The 18862-nt window shown below is 53.8% G+C and overlaps 4 protein-coding genes and 1 non-coding gene across 5 annotated transcripts; 2 read left to right on the forward strand and 3 right to left on the reverse strand.

Annotated features, from left to right (window-relative positions):
* Positions 1-3141: 3141 nt before the first annotated feature.
* Positions 3142-4182, forward strand: V2A60_010338 (WW domain binding protein 11-domain-containing protein; the record flags this gene model as incomplete). The annotated part of the gene is made up of 2 exons (XM_083261595.1): positions 3142-3214; positions 3299-4182. The coding sequence occupies 2 exons, from the start codon at positions 3142-3144 to the stop codon at positions 4180-4182; spliced, it is 957 nt and encodes a 318-aa protein (XP_083117721.1).
* A 952-nt stretch (positions 4183-5134) lies between these two features.
* On the reverse strand, positions 5135-7929 carry V2A60_010339 (uncharacterized protein; the record flags this gene model as incomplete). The annotated part of the gene is made up of 8 exons (XM_083261596.1): positions 5135-5456; positions 5553-5647; positions 5765-6028; positions 6218-6962; positions 7035-7241; positions 7313-7335; positions 7396-7703; positions 7797-7929. 8 exons carry the CDS (start codon positions 7927-7929, stop codon positions 5135-5137), a joined length of 2097 nt encoding a protein of 698 aa, XP_083117722.1.
* Positions 7930-10579: 2650 nt separating this feature from the next.
* On the reverse strand, positions 10580-10653 carry V2A60_010340. Its single transcript has one exon. It is a non-coding gene; the product is annotated as a tRNA-Asn (tRNA).
* A 1516-nt stretch (positions 10654-12169) lies between these two features.
* On the forward strand, positions 12170-13760 carry V2A60_010341 (major facilitator superfamily domain-containing protein; the record flags this gene model as incomplete). The annotated part of the gene is made up of 2 exons (XM_083261597.1): positions 12170-12674; positions 12850-13760. The coding sequence occupies 2 exons, from the start codon at positions 12170-12172 to the stop codon at positions 13758-13760; spliced, it is 1416 nt and encodes a 471-aa protein (XP_083117723.1).
* Positions 13761-15033: 1273 nt separating this feature from the next.
* V2A60_010342 (zinc metalloprotease) lies at positions 15034-16116 on the reverse strand (the record flags this gene model as incomplete). The annotated part of the gene is made up of 3 exons (XM_083261598.1): positions 15034-15118; positions 15175-15698; positions 15766-16116. The coding sequence occupies 3 exons, from the start codon at positions 16114-16116 to the stop codon at positions 15034-15036; spliced, it is 960 nt and encodes a 319-aa protein (XP_083117724.1).
* Between the last annotated feature and the right edge of the window lie 2746 nt (positions 16117-18862).

An 18862-nucleotide genomic window follows, 5' to 3' on the forward strand; every position in this document is an offset into this window, starting at 1 on the left:
CAGCCAACTCCGGTAACCTGCGTTACCTAGCTATTCTTCTTATTCTCTCTTCTCCTCCTTCTTTACGGATACAGGTGTTTAATAAATATATATATACCAGTCGTAAGACGGATCGAGCCCGATGGTTGGGGGGGAGAGCCGCCTACACAAAGCCGAGCCACCAAGCCAAGGCTCATCCATCGCCAGCAACTTGTTGCTTGACTTTCGTCAATTTGCCCATTTCCAGATTTGAGTACCATGCAATGTGCCCCATCTTCTCATCTGCCCCTCGTCGCCTCAAGCCTGTTCCGTCCCTGGTGTCCGCATAGACTTTGGCGGCGCGTCTACTCTCCCTGTTCCTCCAGTCGTTGACCCTGTAAATTTCGACTGTCTTCCGGTGCGCATCCTGCCGCAGCCCTGCTACTTGTGCTGGCAATAAACTAAACCTTGCCGCCACTCGACGCTTCCCAAGTAGCTGCTCACTAACCTAATAACCTAGGTAGTTTCATTGCCGCCGTCTCGTCATTAGCCGGCCTCTCTCTCTCTCTCTCTTCCCGAGGCCGGCAACGGAGCTCCCTCTCCAAATTCTCCCGAAACAGCCCCAGTCCACCGTCCCGGCCATTGCCCGTTTCTGCATCCTTTTCTTTCCCCGGTAAATTGAGTTGCCTCTCGGGAATGAATAGACTCATGTATTGCGTCCTCGGTCCGTTGCTGTAGAAAGTTTGGTGATGCGGCTCTCGCCACCACCGTGCATGCCATCATCACCTTGCAGCCTTGGTTGAAGCCGCCGACTCCAGAATTAAGCGGCTGCCAGCTGCCAGCTCCCAGCTGCCAACTGCCAACTGCCAACTGCCACAACTGTCAACCCTCCGTTTGCTCTTTCAAAACACCAAGAAACGCCATCTACACCATCTACACCATCATCATCACTTGGCATCAGCGTCACCTCCCACCCACCCCCTGCCCTCAATTGCCTTTTTTCCATCCTGCCTGCGACTCGACTCGTGTCATGCATGCCGGCCATGGCACCAGCCTCATTCTTCCTTGCCCACCTTTGTGCCGACCTCACCCCGAAGTACCCACAATCGCCATCAACCACCACCACCGAACCACCCTTGCAACGACAGGCTTCCTGGCTAGCTGCCCAATCACATGTGTCTCTAACAATGCTTATCGATATCCCCTGCTCCCTCCGTCCAATCCGCCGCCACCCTGATCCCCGTCCGGTGGATGGACTGGGACCCTCTGGCTATCGCTGTCGCGCGTTCGCGCTACCAGTTGTACTCAGTACTATTATGCCAGTCCATCTCAGTATACAATACTACCCTGTCGTGTGGCTTGCTCATCAATGGATCCAGACAATTCTCACTGCCTCTGCCTCTGCCTCTGCCCCCAGGCCACGGACAACAAACGAGACGGCTGCGCCTGTCAACGGATTGCATCTCTCTGCATCTCCCTCCCTTCCCTTCTCTGCGCCTCTCCAAACTCAGCTCGCCTCGCGGATACCACTCCGAGCCTCCCCGCCCACACCACCATCCCGTGAGATGGGTGGCTAAGAATGAGATGCTCTCCCGCAGATGCCCACCCGCCGCTGTACTACACATCCTGCCTTGACCGACCACCCGTCGCATGCAACAATGCAGCCACCATGACTCTCTTCGACTCCCTACAGCAAGAGCTGTTTGATCGTCCACGCACCACTTGCCGTGTTTGACTTGCCTTTTCAGCAGCATGCAGAACGACCGCAGGCTGCGCGGCCAGCTGTCCGCACAGCATGCCGCCAAATACGCTGCAGCATGCTCGCCTCCATCTACGGAGTATCTGATCCGTACTTGGCATTGTATTCCCAAAAGCACAGTGCCGCTCAAGCTAGCACCTGCCGCCGCTCATTTGCATGGATCCTTGAGCCTTTTCTTCAGTCTCGCTCACGCCGCCGCGGTCTGTGTCCGCATGGCCGAACAAAGCTTGTGCGCCGGTAGCGTCCCAGCGCCCTCGTGGCACCTCCGCCAAAATAGGTATCCCGCGGCGTGACAACGGTCTGCCCGCTCTCTCTCCCGGCCCGACGAGCCACCACGTTTCTCCCACACTTGCTACTGTGGCACTGTGGCTAACGGAGGAGCAGCTGATAAGCACCAATCCCACTTCCGACATTTTTCTTATCGCGGGAGCACCGCAGTCTAGTTGATGAATTCCGGCAGCCCTGCCCTGCCGTATAAACTTTCTGTCCCTGGCCAAGCTGGTGGTATAAAAGCAATAAAGCTGGCCCAGGCCCTGACCCCTTTGCGTCGCGTTGCCGCCCCAAGCTACCACGAGTCTAGTACGCTGCAAGAATACAAATCGGCCCAGTGAAGTAGACTGAGCCGACAATCGGAGGCCGGCCTTTGTGGAACCAGAAAATGGATATCCGAGCTGCTGAGGCTGATGTAAATTAGACAGCCTCATCGCCAGCGCGAGCTGGCTGTCACTCTCCGTACTGAGTACACACACTCAAATGGGTCGTAGCGATGAACCACCGACATGGCCGCAAGAATTCGCGCAGCTCATGCAATGCTGCAGACGATCACAGGACCAGATATGACGACTGTTCATGAGCAGTGATGTATCAGCAAAGTATGCCAACCGCATGCTCTGTTCGCTGCATCATCGTCGCCAGAACAAGCAATAGTATGAACAAATGTATCATTTCGAAGCTTGGACCTGGTTCAATTACCCTGCCCCTGGTGCAACATATGAGATTTGATCGCTTATTAATTTCTGATGGTAACGGATGTTGTTTCCCAGCGCGACGCTCGAATCATTATTCACCTATTTTGTGCTAATTCATTACCCACCTCGTGTGAAACTACATCCAGCTTGACTGAGAATCCAAGAGAATCACGAATAAAATTTGATTATAAAATAGCCCTCCCTTCGTTCTTGCAGATATTAAAACTCCAGCCAGACAGGCTAGACAGGTAGGACACTCTGTCGAAACACCCTATAGGGTAGCTTCAGATTGCTTAGTAACTCCTAGATCGCCCCCACGCGCGATAGCTCCAGCTTTGTCTTGACATTTATGACATCTTCTTTTACTGCGATCGCGCGTCGCGTTTCGGCTCTGAGACTCTCTTTGGACTACAGCATCCTTGGGGTCTCCTACGTCAACGCATCATCCGTGTCATCATGGCCAAGGAGAAAAGTTACAACCCCGTGGCTGCCCAGCGCAAAGCGGACAAGGCCAAGGCAATTAAAAAAGGTTTGTGACGAGAAAACAACATTTTTTTTTCTTTTTAAAAAAGAGAGAGAACTAATTGAACCCACCCTTGCCAAACTTTTGCAGGAAAAAACGAAGCACAAGAACGACGAAACGAGCGGCTCGCGCGCAAGAACCCGGATCAGCTGCAGCGACAGATTGATGACCTCGCCAAGATCACCGACGGCGGCGGCAAGCTCAGCCGCCACGAGGCGCTGGTGCTGGAGGGGCTGGAGAAGGAGATCAAGGCCGTGAAGAAGGCGAGGGACGCGCTGGGAGACAAGGCGCCCACCTTTGGCGGAGGCGGGGGCGGGGGCGGCGGATGGGCGCCGCGGGATGGGCACGGCGTGCTGGGCAAGCGTAGGCGTGGGGGCGGCTCGAGCAGCGAAGAAGAAGAAGAAGACGTACCGGACGACGTCCGGAGAATACCCATGCCTCGGGACACGCCCCCGCCGATACCCAAGGAGGTGCTGGATGCATGGTACGCCAAGCGGCGCGCGCGGCGCAACGCCGAGCAGCAGCAGCAGCAGCAGCGGCGGCGACAGCAGCCCGCAGACAAGGACAAGGTTGACGACGACGACGACGATGCTCGTGGCGAGCACGATGAGAAGAAGAGGAGGAGTCAGGAGAAGAAGCCGGCGGCGGTGGTCGAGTCCCGAACCGTGTACGAGGCCGCGCCCATCACGAGGGACCTCCGCAAGGAGGCCGTCTCCGCGTTCGTGCCGTCGGCGGTGCGGTCCAAGCTGGCCAAGGGCACGGGGCGGGCCGCCGGCCTGATTGAGCCGGAGGAGGCGGACGCGCTGGAGAGGCAGGGCTACATGACGACCGCTACTGATACTACTACAACTACTACTGCTGGTGGTGCTGCCACTAGCACGACGGCGGAAGACGGACTGGCGGCGTCGTTGTCGTCGTCGCGCAAGGTTACAGTGGAGGATGCAGAAGACGAAGACGACGACGACGACGAGTGAGCGAGCGAGTAAGTCCATGGGCGGCCGTTTGGGACCGGCGCAAGTGGTGGTGGGAGCTCATGGGTGAAAGGAAAGAGAGGTGGATGGGCCGTGGGCGTCCCGTGTGTGTATATTATTCATGATGTTATGATGCCAAAATTAATGGTCAAGGAAAAGGCGTTTATCAATGGAACTGTCATTTCCTTCTTCTTTCTTTTCTTTCTTCTTTCTTTTTCTTCCTCTTTCTATTCCTTCCTCTTTCTATTCCTTCCTCTTTCTATTCCTTCCTCTTTCTATTCCTTCCTCTTTCTATTCCTTCCTCTTTCTATTCCTTCCTCTTTCTTTTCCTTCTTCTTCCTCTTCCTTCCTCTTCCTCTTCCTTCCTCTTCCTCTTCCTCTTCTTCTGCTTAAAAAACAAGAGTCACTTCGACGATGCAAGGGCGCAACATTCCACAGGGCCACTACTTCAACTGCGAAGCGGAGGGCATAACAAATTCCATTTGTGGTCTTATCATGGCTATTGGCTTTCCTCATGCCCCCCCCCCCCCCCCCCCCCCCCCCAATCCTCCTTCTACTACTCTCCAAGAGACGGGAGATTCCTTTTCACAATGATACGAAACAGTAATCAGCAACACCCCAACCTCGATAAGACCAGCCGAGTTGCCATCATTGCGTCTGCTGGCTGCCAAGTAGTGTTCTACTTCCCCGAAGCGTTCTTTGCTGCATGAGCGTCTTCAGCACCAGCATCAGATTGTAAAAGGTCAGAGTTTTGGGCCAACCAAAGTTGCCAAAGAGTATCCTCTTCCTCTTGCGTCTGCGGAACATGAAACTCAATACGCCCGGAGGGATCCTAGCTTGCCTGGGGAACCTTGACGTTGTGCTCGTACAAGATGGAAATAACCGGTGATTTGACAGTCTGCCAGTGGGCCTCGTTAGAAGCATCCCCCATGATAGACAGGGCTCGAGCAACAATTTAGTACCGGCCGGGCGGCGCATACTGTTCCGGAGCAAAAGCACCTCTCCAATCGAGGAGAAATTTCTCACCAGCCTTAACGTAATGCTTGGGATAGCCGGGCAGCTGGCCGATGGATCTGATACCGGCAAATTCTATTACTATCGAGTCGGGCACGCAAGCTCGAGAGAGATCTGGCTCCGTGGCGGCTGCTTCCCTAGCAAGGCCGGCCAGGCCTCGAGTGCCGACGCTTGTCGCGTTCGCAGGAGCGGGTATCGAGCATATATCGAGCGGCACAATGTCGACGCGGACTAGAGGCGAGCCGAGAACGAGCTCAAAGGAGCTTTAAAAGGGCCAGTCGCGAATAGCGGCCGGAGAGGGTTCGATTGCGTTTAAAGGCCCCAGTTCCTATCCTTTCGGCAGATCACGCAGTATAAACTCAAGATCTGGAACGGAGCGCAAAGGACTGTCAGGATCGAGGATAGTGGCGGAGCGCAGCGAGCCGCCCATACCAAGATAGGGGACAGTGAGGTTCTGGCCGTCAGACCCCTAGATGCCAACCCAACCGGACCACAGGGGCAGACGCTCTAGATCAAGACCAGCGGGGTCGACGGCCAAGACGTCAACGGTGACCGACTAACCTGCACCAACGGTGACGGAGGTCTGGCTTAGTTTGATATCTGCTGTCTCGTCAACAGCCTCACCAGTGCTGAGGCGGATCGACCCGCTCCAGAACGTATAAAGTGTTGTAGCAGCGAGGTTAGAAAGACGGTACGTCACTTCAGCCTTAGCCGTGTTAGTGATACGCAGCCCGATCGAGCCAGGACGGTTATCTGTGTCGTTGAACGCCAGGGCAGCGGGCTCGACGAGCGTAGTAGCATGGGCAACCTCCCACGCCCTGAGAAGGCCGCCTCCCTGCTAGGCCACGGTAATCGGACGGCCATCCTTAATCTGAGGCTCCGCCGTTAACATGATCAGGCTATTCAGGAGAGCAAGGTCGAACGTGCCCCAGACTTAAGCCATAAGGGCAAAGACACCGGCGACAAGAGGCGTGGCAAAAGAGGTACCCAAGTCAGCGCAATAGCCGCCATGCATTTCAGTCACAGGAACCAAATCGCCGGGCGCGCCGATTGCAGGTTTGACGTCCAGCTCCCATGTCGGTCCATGCGCCAACAGCGCGGCAATGTCGCCAGTCTCGATGCGGACCCGGCCAATTCTCCGTGCCGTAACGGGCTGGCCGGATGCGAGGGCACGAGCCATGGCACGGCCGACTTGCGCCCCGGTAATGCCGATTGCTTTGATCGGACGTCCCATCGCGTCCCCGCGCCGAATCTCGACATAACGAGGATTTGTTTGCCAAGCAAGGATATGCTCCGCACCGCGGGCGGCGGCATTTCGCACGCGATCGTAGAAATGGCACTCCTTGGTCTGCGGCGTCTGGCGGATCAAGGCGATGCGGCCGACGAGGTCCTGGGCAAAGCCGCCGGTGCTCGAGTTGCCCGGGAACAGCTTGCAGTTCTCGGCGAGTTCCGTGAATGCGTTGATGCTGATGGGCACTTGCTCGGCTCCCGCGAGGTCGTCGTCGGGCTCGTCGCCAAAGTCGGCATCGACGTCGTGCACGGGACGCGGCTCCCCGTCCCAACCGTCCAGCGAGCGGCCGGGCTCGAATACAAAGTCGACCGGCCCGGACGTTGTGTCACCGGTCGAGTACTCGCCACGGTGTTCGAGCGCCAGGTAGGCGCGGCGGAACGAGTTGACGGACGTGACGCCGCGGCCGGTGCTAGGATTCGCGGCATAAAACAGGCCGTCGTCCTGCGTATTGCCCAGGGCAGCGACGCAAGGCACCCCGCTGGCGACGATACGAGCGACGACCACGGCAAGCAGCCTCTAAGCCCAGTTCTCGCCCTACAAAGCAACTAACGAGACGATGATTTGCGCGCCATCCTCTTTGGCCTTGAGCCAACCTGCTATCATATCGTCCTCGGAGCCCTCGGCCGCGCAGTCAAGCACGCGATATGCCATGATAGTAGCGTTTAGCGCCGCGCCGACAAAGCCCTTATCTTTATCATAGCCAGCCAGAATACCCAACACCTTGGTACCATAGCCATGCCAATCCATAGGGTCACTTCTATTCCCTTAATTAGAAAAGTTCTCTCCAGTTACGACCCTGCAACCTAGTCCAAAGCATCCTCCCAGTACAGGATGCTTGTAGTCAACCTGTTCTGCTTATTAGTATCCGTATTTCTGAGACTTGAGGGAGAACAGGGGGTAGAACAACGTACTCCAGTGTCTACGACAGCAATCTTGATACCCGTCCCCGTGTATCCCTCCTCATATAGCTTGTCGACGTGCGCCATAACGTGATTCCAAGGAGCCTCGATACCGTCGTTGCGAATGCGTCTCCCAAGACGATGGTGACGCTTGCCTATAGCTGGCGGCGCCGTCGAATTCTTGCCCAGCCCGTCTTCTTTCCCATTCGGGCTATCAGGCACTTGAATCACTTTCTGCACCGGCCACGATTCCGTGATACCCTTAAACTGGGACACCAAGGACGTTCTCTCCTCTTCAGTCGTCAATATAGGGAGTTCAACTGAGATTCCAGTAAAGACATCAGATTTAAACATGTATCACAAGGTGCCGCCCCTTTCCCCGACAGCCTTGGCGACCGATTCGCAAACCTGACTAGTCTCGCATTCGAGGATAAAGGCACCTGCAGCGTTGTTGTTTGAAGGTTCTGCTACGTTTTCAGTGGCGAAAGCTGGTGTCACTACTGCGGCACCGAGCCATACAATGGCTAGCCAGGGCGGGTAAATCATGGTAGCAAGAAAGCTTCCCGTATAGTCGGGGATACTTGGTTGTAATAAGACTGCTGTTGAACGAGTACGGTTCGGAAGAGCAGTGACTAAGGATCTCGGCTCTATATGGACAAAGAGAAAGAATGTTCAGAGTCGAGGCGATGATTTGATACTTGTACAACCACTTTTGGTGGTGCCTGTTATACCTAGGCCGTGCATCGTATAAATCGCTTTCCAGGTCCTGATTCACAACCATGAGGAAATGACTGCCGAGGTAAGCATGCCAGCAGAAAGGATTTCGTCATCTATCCAATAAAGCGTCAACCTGACTCGTTTGTTGGTTTTCATAATGGCAAAGCATCCACTAGGACTAAGATGATCACAATAAATGCTAAACTACTAGAAGTAATTAATCACGCATTTATATTATGGTTGCTTTGAATAATCCTTATCATTTTAAATCAAAGTTACCATATTAATTGACTCTCTGAGTCATGATATTCTAATATCATAGAAGGCTTGCAAATACGTAACATTTATTAGTCCATAGCTTAATACAAAGTCTTTGTCGCATTACTGGTCCGACTGGCAAAAGGTGGGTACTACTCTAAATAGTGATGTATATTAGTATATAGCAGTTCAATATACCCCCAAGTCTAACAGCATACCTGGTGTCCTGTTAGAATGTTTCTTCGCACTGCTTTAGCAAGTTAGACCTGTGGAATAGGGGCTCTGTTCTGTCCTCCTAATTCTGTACGCCTATTTTTGCAAGTATACTATCAGTACGTATGTGCCTTTAAGGGGGTTCAAACCTATAACCTTCGGACCTCTCTTTACGCGGTAGTAATTCGACAGTTTTAGTAGAAGTTATACGTTACTGAACTAGGCTATTAGGCTGCTAGGGCTCCCTCCCGGGCTCATAACTGTCGTATTACTAGTCCGCTGGTAAAAGGTAGGTACTATACTAGTTGGTGAAGTATTTTGGTATATAGCAGTTCGATAGTCTTCCTGCTATGACTAGTCGAGAGGCGCAAGCGTAATAAGGACTATCCGTACTCTATCCGTACTTGTCAACGGAAATCCACGAATTGTCAACGAATTCGTGGCCGGGGGGTGGCTGAGTAGCGCTCGATCCCTTTGGATGCCTGAAGGCTCCGGCATATCATTTTCATCGAGGTATGTTAAGGTACGCGTTATTTACTAATAGCTAGCTGCTATATAGAAACGCGGTTTGTGCGCAACAATGTCCGGGAATAGAGAAGAGACAATGCCTACCACCATTTGACCAGCACTGAAGGTATCTACTAATAGTAGGAACCCCGAAATGTACTATCCCTGTCATGACTAGTCAAGAGGCGTAAATATAATAATATCCGGGCAACTCTCCTCCTACATCAACACCAGATTTCAAAATTCTGGTGGTAGGCTCAGGCGGTCTGTCCACCCAGGAAGGAATTTGGAGAGCTTGCCTTCCTCGTAGTCTACCTTGTGTTAGTCAGAGTGTCACATGTGCGCGGCCAATCCTGGCTGCCGGCACGTGAGAATGTACGAGTACTGAAGATGGCTACCACCACTACTAGATTGACATGGTCAGAAAACAGAGGCTCGTCAGTATTGGCGCGCTGCCAGTCACCTTCCGCCTCCAGCTGGCCAATTCTGGCGACCTTGCCAGGTCTAACAAGGAGTGTGGTCTACTACGTTAACGGCAACGTGTTTCGAGTTTTTTAAGATAAATTCGACGTAATCTTACTACGATATGGTAGTAGTATTAGCTTCGAGATATAGCTACGATATCTACTCCATCAAGGTAGCGTTCTAGCCTACGAGAAGGCTCGACTATTTAGTAGTATTCTTCCCTTCTTCTCTTGGATAGAAGAACTCATACAAAGGGAACTCAAACACTACCAATTCAAAACCAGGCATCATCTCCAGTTGCGGAAAAGAAAGACATGTGTTGATTGCTTAATACTTCTTTACTTGAGCCAAACAGACAAGCCCAAGATGGAGGACAGACGATTCTCTTTGAGACCTTGTCGTCACTGAACCATGAGTTGTCTGTGTCAGGGTCATGGGTCAAGAACGTGATTCTATCCATACTAGCGACGGCGAATACAATGAGACGGACATGGAATGCTGGAAAGAGACGAGGAGAAGAGCAAAGATGAGAATGCGCGGATAGAGAACGTAATGGAGGCAACGACGCAGGGGTTGCTACGACGCAAGGCATTTCAACAAGTCGCGGCCAATGGGCTCATATTTTCGGTTTGCGCCGCAGCTAGCTTTTCAGGTTGGGCAGAGCCGAAGGAATTACCGGCGTCCCTGGAAGAATATTTGGAGGCCATTTGAAATCTGAGACTGGAGAGAATGCATTGCCGTGTTGGTGCGATTGGGACCCAGGGGGCAGGTAAGTCATTGTAGCAAGGGAGCTTCTCGTATTTTCGGGGCACTTGATTACAAGAAGACTGCTGTGAAACGAGGTCGGTTCGTAAGAGTAGTGATGAGGGATCTCAGCTCGTTATGGGCAACAAAAAGAAAGATTTAGAGTCGAGGCGATGATTTGATACTTGGCCAGCCCTCTCCGAAGAATGCAAACAAGGTGTTATTATTCAGCTCTCTTGTTCTATCGTCCGATGCCTTTAGAATCGTGGCACCCCTCATCGCGGCTTCTAACCTCCCCCGGCAAGGTTTGAACTTGCGACCTTCAGATTAACAGTCTGACGCTCTAGCCAACTGAGCTACAGGGGACTAATTTTTGATGTTGGCGCTGCTGTTGGCGGTTAATTCGACCTCAATGGCAACGCACACTTTCCGAGCCGAACTAGAGGGTCCGGCAGGACTGTGCTCCCTGCGCCACGCAAGACATTTGCGCTGTTGTTCGCACTCATCAGGCGTCTTGGGTATCATGAGGGCATTCCGCGCGGACCGCCTCCTTGATGATCCACTGTCAGAGTACAGGGTCGAGCATGAGACCGGGGTACATGGAAAGTAATCAAGGCGGGCGGCGAACCATACAAGCTTGCTTAACCTGGCAAGCCTACACTACTTTGTTGGCAAGCTCGCAACTTTCAGCAATCGTTGCCATCATTCAAAATCCTGACGTGGTTGTGACCTTGTCGCAGCGCCTTCCCACGCCTAACCTGTCGCCATGTCAGACAACCGTCAGTCGTGACTGGCTGGCTAAGAGAGACGGCCATTTTGGCATGGCCGCTTAGCGATAATATACTGAAGATTGTGTCTATACTTGTACGATGTCGATACTCGAAGTAAAAAAAAAAAAGGAAAAAAATAAATAAGATGCCGCGTGTGGCAGGCTACTTGTTCTAGTGTCAGGGGTGGCGCAGCCAGTATATCTGGTTGTGCTCGGAGAAAAGCTTCATGGACGAGAAGAGCCGCATCACGGTCAATCCTTTTTCTCTCTCTTTTCTCTGCTTTTCTGATTGCGATTGATGAGCGCCGAGCCGAATCTAGGAAAGATCTGCACTACAACACTCGCTCATATAAGTAAGTCGTAGAACGTTTGACAGGCGGTATGTGACGCCAAGCACGCTCTTGTCTGCGGAAAGGCGAAAAACCGACAGCGCAATTATAAATCAGTCAAAGGCCTAAACCAACTAGAGCATATCCGTCCGTGGCGTCGATGCAGCGACATGGGTGTGGCAGGTGGGAGGAGAACATTTTCATGTGCGCCCTACGCAGCAGCCGAACAATGGGAGAGCCAGGGTTTCCATTAACTAGTTCGGCAATCCCTGTTCCGCCACTCGAACCCAACAAGAGCCTTGTTTTATTCCCGAACCTGGTTAGAGTTTAGTAGTTGGTAGGCCATGCGGCCGACAATCGCCGCCCGGGCAGGCGGAAAAAGAGGAAAAAGAAGGAACGGAAAAGAAAAGGAAAAGGAAAAAAAGTTTCTAGTCTGCTCCACCCCGACAACGGGCTGCGACGGCCGGGTCCGGTGAGCGGCGTGGATTCATACCTGATGTTACTATGAAGTAAAAAAAAAATCAGGCTCGACCCACGAACATGGATGGCCACCACCACCCCTCAATATCTGGACAAGGTTGGCTCTTTTTTCTTCTTCTCTCCTTCTCTTGGGCGTGGATCTACTTAGCCTTGCCTTGCCTATTTTCCCACTCCGCCATCTACACGACCGAGATCGATCCGAGTTGATCCACGCCTGTTGCTGTTGCTGTTGCTGCTGCTGCTGCTGCTGCTGCTGCTGTCACTCGGGTGCGAGAAACTTTGTGGACCAACATTATACAGCACCATGGACGTTCAGCAGGTCAACTCGCGAGTCATACACGAGGAGCCGGACACGGTCTACCGCGTCGAGACGGCCGCCACCGACGCCGTCTCTGAAAAGAACACTCCCGCCGCCACCACCACCGCCGCCGCCGCCGCCGCCGCCAATCACCAAGACGGCGGCCAGGTCGAGCGGCAGGCGACGGCCCTCTCGGGCGCCTCGTACGAGGAGACGTATCCCGAGGGCGGCCGGGCGGCGTGGCTCGTCGTCCTGGGGTCCTTCTTCGCCCTCTTCTCCGCCATGGGCCTCATGAACAGCATCGCCATCTTCCAGGCCTACACGCTCGACCACCAGCTGCGCGGCTACAGCGAGGGCACCGTCGGCTGGATCTTTTCCATCTACACCTTCCTCGCCTTCTTCGGCGGCGTCTATTTTGGTCCCATCTTTGACAAGTACGGCCCGCGCTGGCTGACCGTCAGCGGCGCCGTCTGCGTCACGGGCTCCATGCTTGCCATGAGCTTCTGCACCGGTAAGTTTCCACTGGATATGTATATATATATGTGTGTGTATGTATGTATATGTTTATATATATATATTTATGTATATGTATATATACATCTATATATATATATATGTATATACCAGCTCGCTTCCCTCTTCCCCGGATTGCAACTTTCTAACACGTACACGACTCCAACACCCAGAGCTCTGGCACTTTATCCTGTCCTTTGGCATCCTGGGAGGGCTGGGCACCTCGCTCATCTTCACGCCGTGCATCGCCGCCGTCGGGCACTGGTTCAAGGCTCGGCGGGGCTTCGCGACCGGCCTCGCCACCTGCGCGGGCGGGCTCGGCGGCATCATCTTCCCGCTCCTGCTGACGGACCTGTTTGAGCGCGTCGGCTACGGCTGGGCGACGCGCGCGCTGGCCCTCATCTGCCTCGTCTGCAGCAGCGTCGGCGTCGTGCTGGTGCGGTCCCGGCTGCCGCCCGCGCGCAACGCCACGGCCCATCCGGACCCGCGCATCTTCCGCCAGGTGCCCTTTGCGCTCGCCACCGTCGGCATCTTCCTGCTCGAGTTCTCCCTCTTCATCCCGCTCGCCTACATCTCCACCTACGCCGTCCACGTCGGCTTCGGCCAGGCCTACGCCTACCACCTCATCCCCGTCATGAACGCCGGCTCCGTCGTCGGCCGCAGCCTGCCGGGTTACTACGCCGACGTCATCGGCGCCTTCAACACCTGCCTGCTGTCCGTCGCCCTCTCCCTCGTCGCCTGCCTGTGCGTCTGGCTGCCGCTCGGCCACACCAGCCCGGGCCTCATCGTCTTCTCCCTGCTGTTCGGCTTCGCCAGCGGCACCGGCATCGCCATCGCGCCCGTCTGCATCGGCCGCATGTGCAAGACGCAAGAGTACGGTCGCTACTACGCCACCACCTACACCGTCGTGTCCTTTGCCTGCCTCATCGGCATCCCCATTGCCGGAAGCATTGTCCAGGCCAACGGCGGCCAGTACCGTGAGCTCATCATCTTTACCGGCTGCATCTACATCGGCTCTGCCGCGTTCCTCATCTGGGCCAAAGCGGCCAAGCTCGGCTGGAACAACTGGCTCGCTGCGTACTAAAACAGTCGCCAACCCTTTCGGCGCCTTTGATCTTTTTTTTCGTCTTCTTTCTGCAATTGGATTGTACTCTCATCCTTTTGCGCACATTTCCAACAATACCCACCCAAGAGCGCTTAATGATCTAACGACCCTCTCCTCATAAACCAAAAAAAATATAGGCCTGATGACCTATGCGTATTGACTCAAAGCTAACCTTTTCCTCCAAGTTCGGAGATTTTTTACTTTCTCTTCGTTCGTTGTATTCTCTTTCTAGCATCGTATTCGAGCGCGTGTGGCTGATGCAGCACAGCCTTCCAGCCCGGCCTCTTCTCCCCAACTTGGATTGACTAGGTAAACGAGTAGTGTACATTCCATAGTTGAAATAAAAGTCTTTTTTTCTTTTCTGGACAGTACATGTTTCACACATGCCGGCGCCACGCCGTGTCGACATGTCTCACCTGCAGGTCTAGGTCACGCTTGGGAAGCGTTTCTTTGTCCGTTTGCCATGTCATTGCATCCAAATGGCCGACGAAGACTCCTCTTGTATTTTGGCGATTAGTCCGAAGCGCATCGACAGCTGGCCAGATTGTCCTCTCGAGTTGAGTGTGCGCCGGTTCAGCCTATGAAAGTGAGGGGAACCTCTCTCAAGGAGCAACTAGGCTTCTTTGCAAGTACGTTTATCGTCATGGTTTCGGTAGGATGGTTAAAAAAAAGGACCATTTCTACGAATTTTAGTTTTATGAAGCTACATGCGAATCGAAATTGTTCAAGAAGATGCAATATGTGTCTTGCAGCTTACATGCATCATGGTGTCTCAGCTGGTGGGCCAAGGTGCATGTTGTCTCTACTCGATGCGCACTGGTGGCTGCGGGAAGCCCACTATCAATAATCCGTAGCTGAGCGCAATGCAGACGGTTGGGCATCCGCAAGCCACGAATTCTCTCGGCAACAATCATCTTTTGGGCCTGGCGCTGGCGCTGGCGGGTACTTTTGTGGCTACGGGGGCCCAAAGCAACACATAGGGGCCCAAGTCTCATCGCAGACAAAAGGGGAAATGATGTATATACGTAAATTCAGAGACGTCATGTAAAGGCCAAAGTAACAGATGTAGGCCGGAACTACAGCTCGGTAAATATGCTGCCCCCCCCTCCCCCTCCCCCCTTGGTACCATTGTAAATGCTCGACAGTCACTTGCCAACTCTAAACACTCGCTTCAATGCTCCCCGGTCGCTTAATACAATGCAACGTGCTCTATGGAATATATATACTTGACAAGGTAGTATCCAGTTTCTGTCTACCGAATAGGGCCGAGACGGACCAGCGCCAGGAGCGCGCGCATGCGGCTGGTCTGGCCGGGAGTGAAACGATCATAGCAAGCACTGTTTTTTTACGTTAACAGAACGGCAATCTTGCCAGGGGACAGCGTCTCACTTACTCGCTGGAGTAATCCATGTAGTTCTCGACGGGGTCCAGGCCGGGGAGCTCGGGGCACGTGTCGCGGTTGGCCGGGCAGACACCGCGGTTGGCGCTCCTCTCGGCCGGGGTGTCGGCGATGAAGTCGCCGCGCTCCTCGTTGCAACCGCCCTGGAAGGTGTGCAGCAGGCCGAACCAGTGGCCGAGCTCGTGGACGGCCGTCTTGCCCATGGCGTAGACGCCCTTGTTGCCGGGCATGGAGAAGGAGCCGACCATGCAGGCGTCCAGTGCGAGGGCGTCGCCCTCGTACGCGCCCATGTTGGGGAAGACGCAGACGCCGCCGGCGCCGAGGCCCGGGACGAAGAAGATGTTGACCGTCCGCGAGTCGCCCTTGCGGAGAGCCCTCTTCATGGCCAGCTCGTTGTCGTCGGGGTAGTCGGCCCAGGTCGCGTTCTCGGTCCAGGTGCTGTTGACCAGCCTGAAAGCCAGGTTGCTGGGGTCATAGGCATCGTTGAGAACCTTGAGCTGCTCTTGGAGCTTCTCCGGCTGCCGTGGTTGTTAGAATTCCTCTCTTCCTTCTCCGAGGAGAGGGGGAAAAACGTGGTAGACGTACTGTGATATAACCGCCGTCGTGAGTTTTGGCGTTGTAGACTACGTGAAACCAGGTGTCGAGAGTGATGAGATCGCCGGTATCCCGCTTGGTGACGGTCAAGCCTGTCGTGCGGCCGTGTAAGCCACTGTCACCGTTGCGGAGAGCCTCTTGAATGATTTCATCACCCTTGGCAATCTTGTCCAAGGTAGGCTGGTCTCCATTGGCAATCTTCTCATGCAGTGCCAGCAGTTCATCGGTAGGCTCGGTCTTGCAAAACTCGTCTCTTCCGTTCCGAGTCAGCTCGGGAGGGAAGGCACTTGCCAAAGGCAGTGCGGCCAGAATGGCCGCAAAGACGCCAGCAGAGAGATGCATTGCTTGAAGTTCTGGAAATGAGTGTGAGAAGGTGAACTGGCTGAGAAGGACGACAATGATGAGACACAGACGCCTCGAATTCTGTGGTTGGCAAGCACTATATATATATGAACGAGGATATTTCAAATGCCGTCCAACAAATTGACCTCTACCCACGTCGACTGGACGATGTAACCATATGTAAGCTTCCTGCAGTGCCTCATCAGCTTGGTGACTGAACCCATCCCATGACCTCTCACAAATCACGGGGGGCTGATTGTGCTTCTCCTGCATCCCCGTTTAACGTTATCCATAACACTAAATGAAGAGGCGTGCTGGAACCAGCGCCACATATCAACATATCAGCCAGAGCGTGCGCTGGTTGGTGGCCTACTCCTATAAAACGACTTGCTTAGGCTTAGCCAGGGCAGATGGCGACGCACTGCGGCGCCATCATCTAAGTGACCTGCCCTATCCAGCATGGTGCGCGCGCATAATGAGGGTGTGGGAACCCCAAGGAAAACTAGCGTTGCGGCGGGCCTGGCCCGAACGAGATTCTTCTTCTTCTTCAACTCAATCGCCTCGCTAGGGAGAGCGAACAGCGGCGGCGTCTTGGCCGAACTCGTAAGAAACGGAGCGCCCCAGCCTACTAGGCTCTTTCCTGGAGGAGCGAACGGGCCAGCTTCCTAATAAGGACAAAGGGACCTTTTTTTTTTTCACTTTTGGCATGAGCAGCTGTGGCGTGGGAACCCGAGCGACCCCTATAGTAGAAGGACGCATGTTGACGTACGGGATGCGTCTTGGATACCTTCTTCATTCGGATGTCCCGCCGATTGGAGTTGTTAGGCGAAATGATAACACTGCCACGAATACGCAAAGCCCACCCCGCGCACATTCTCCTCAGCCGTGGACAGAGCAGACATCCCCATCAAGTACATTTTGCGTGGAAAGGAGCTGACCAGAAAGAGGCAGCGCAAAACGCAATGGCTCAAGCAACGGATATTAAACACGATGATGACCAGCTGCCGACTTGCTCGATTTGCCGGGATAAAAAGTTGGACGTCTTCCTGGCAAGCTGGTCGGAACACGGTCATTGTCAGCGGCTGACACTCATTTGGTAGCTGGTATTTGATGACTCGGAGCCAGCAGTCTCTCTGACGTTGCTAATTGGGTAATAAACTGGCAATAGTAGTTGTTACAAAGAGGGCCCTAATGTTGCCCGTTTCTCTATCCGGGTCACGAGTCAAAAGTCGCCAATTACAGAGCGATCAGACTCTAGAACTGGCTTGTTGCGGGGACCCTTCACGGGTGAAGGAGAAGCGTGCACTTTCTTTTGCCATCGGGATTAAAAATTTAAGGTTATCCTTGTTCGCGCCGTAAAATGAAACGTCACCCGGTGTTCTCTGGACCTCTTTATCGGCAAACGCTGTGGAGGCGCAGAATCTTCCGCCCCGATGGATGACTTAACGCACCGGGTTATTGGTGAGAGGGCGTAACAAGCCAAGACATGCTTCCCCCACCAATAAATACAATAAAACCCTCCCCCACCCCCCTTTCTAGATGCACAAAACTCAGGCGTGCTCATACGAGAATGCCCCAAGATTAACATGCTACCGCCTCGCTTCGCCAAAGCCAAAATCAGCCGAAAGCGGCATCATGGGCTGGGGGGAGGGAGGGGCGGCGGCTGCGCAGACACAAGGCGCAATTTTGCAACACCAAGTAACTTACTTGAGTAGTTACCGAGGGGGGGGGGAGGGGGATCGTGCCCGAGCCAAGAGAGACTTGGACCCGAAAGAGGGGCGGCGAGATGGAGTCTGTGCTGGTCTTGACCTTCCAAAAAGCGCTTGATGCGTCAGGTGAGAGCGGGCGCGGCGGCCGTGAGTCGCTGATGATTGAACGTCGAAGAAGGGGAATAAAGAATCGGGAAAGGGAAGGAGGCCGCGGATGCCAAGCAAAGAACGCAGTTCCAATGCTCGTGTTGACAACAGGGCGCGAGCTGTCGGATTCTCAGACAACGGCGAGCACAGGAAGTGGAGATGTGGGTGACGGAATCATGTTTGCTCAATTGCAATGGGTTTGCTGATGCGTAATAGCCAGCCTGACAGAGTCGGCTAGCCATCCAGCCAGCGAGCAACTCAATACTGATGAACCAGCCCAGCCAAGAGACTAGCCAACCAACAACAATACAACAAGTCGGCCAGCCAACAAGTCCCATCCTCCAGCCATCAGATCAACCAGCCAGCCAGCAGGTCGACTGGGCTAGCTCGACAAACCTTCTTAATGCCTAGTAGTACCACGAGGGGGAATGCCATCTACGCTTTACACTCTACAAGACTGATGCAGAAAGATTCAACGTGTTTATTTGCTGCTGTGCTTTTCCTGGGCTTCTCTCCCAACCTTGCTTGTCTAAACTAGCCTCCGACAACGGCAAAAGCCTGACGAAGCCTGTAGAGAAAACCTATAAAAGTAAGCTACACAAGCAGTACCGCGGCTGCGGGCACAACCCGGTCTGAGGTGGACATTATTGTGGAAATTCACCACTCGTAAATTTCCTCATTCCACGTCATCTTCTGTCGTATTCCCGTTTTTGCTTCGATTCAATTACTTTTTTTTTGTTGTCCCATCATTTCAGTCATACGTGTTAGCCGGCCCGCTATTGGCCCCGGCTCCGGGTCCGGGCCAGGGCCGGATGCAGGCCATTCTTCCGTGCAGTCACGACTGCCATGAACATTGCCAGATGGATGAAATCAGCCTTGTCTGCTAATAA

This window comes from Cordyceps javanica, chromosome 7 (genome assembly GCF_051103115.1).
Source record: "Cordyceps javanica chromosome 7, complete sequence".
Lineage (NCBI taxonomy): Eukaryota > Fungi > Ascomycota > Sordariomycetes > Hypocreales > Cordycipitaceae > Cordyceps > Cordyceps javanica.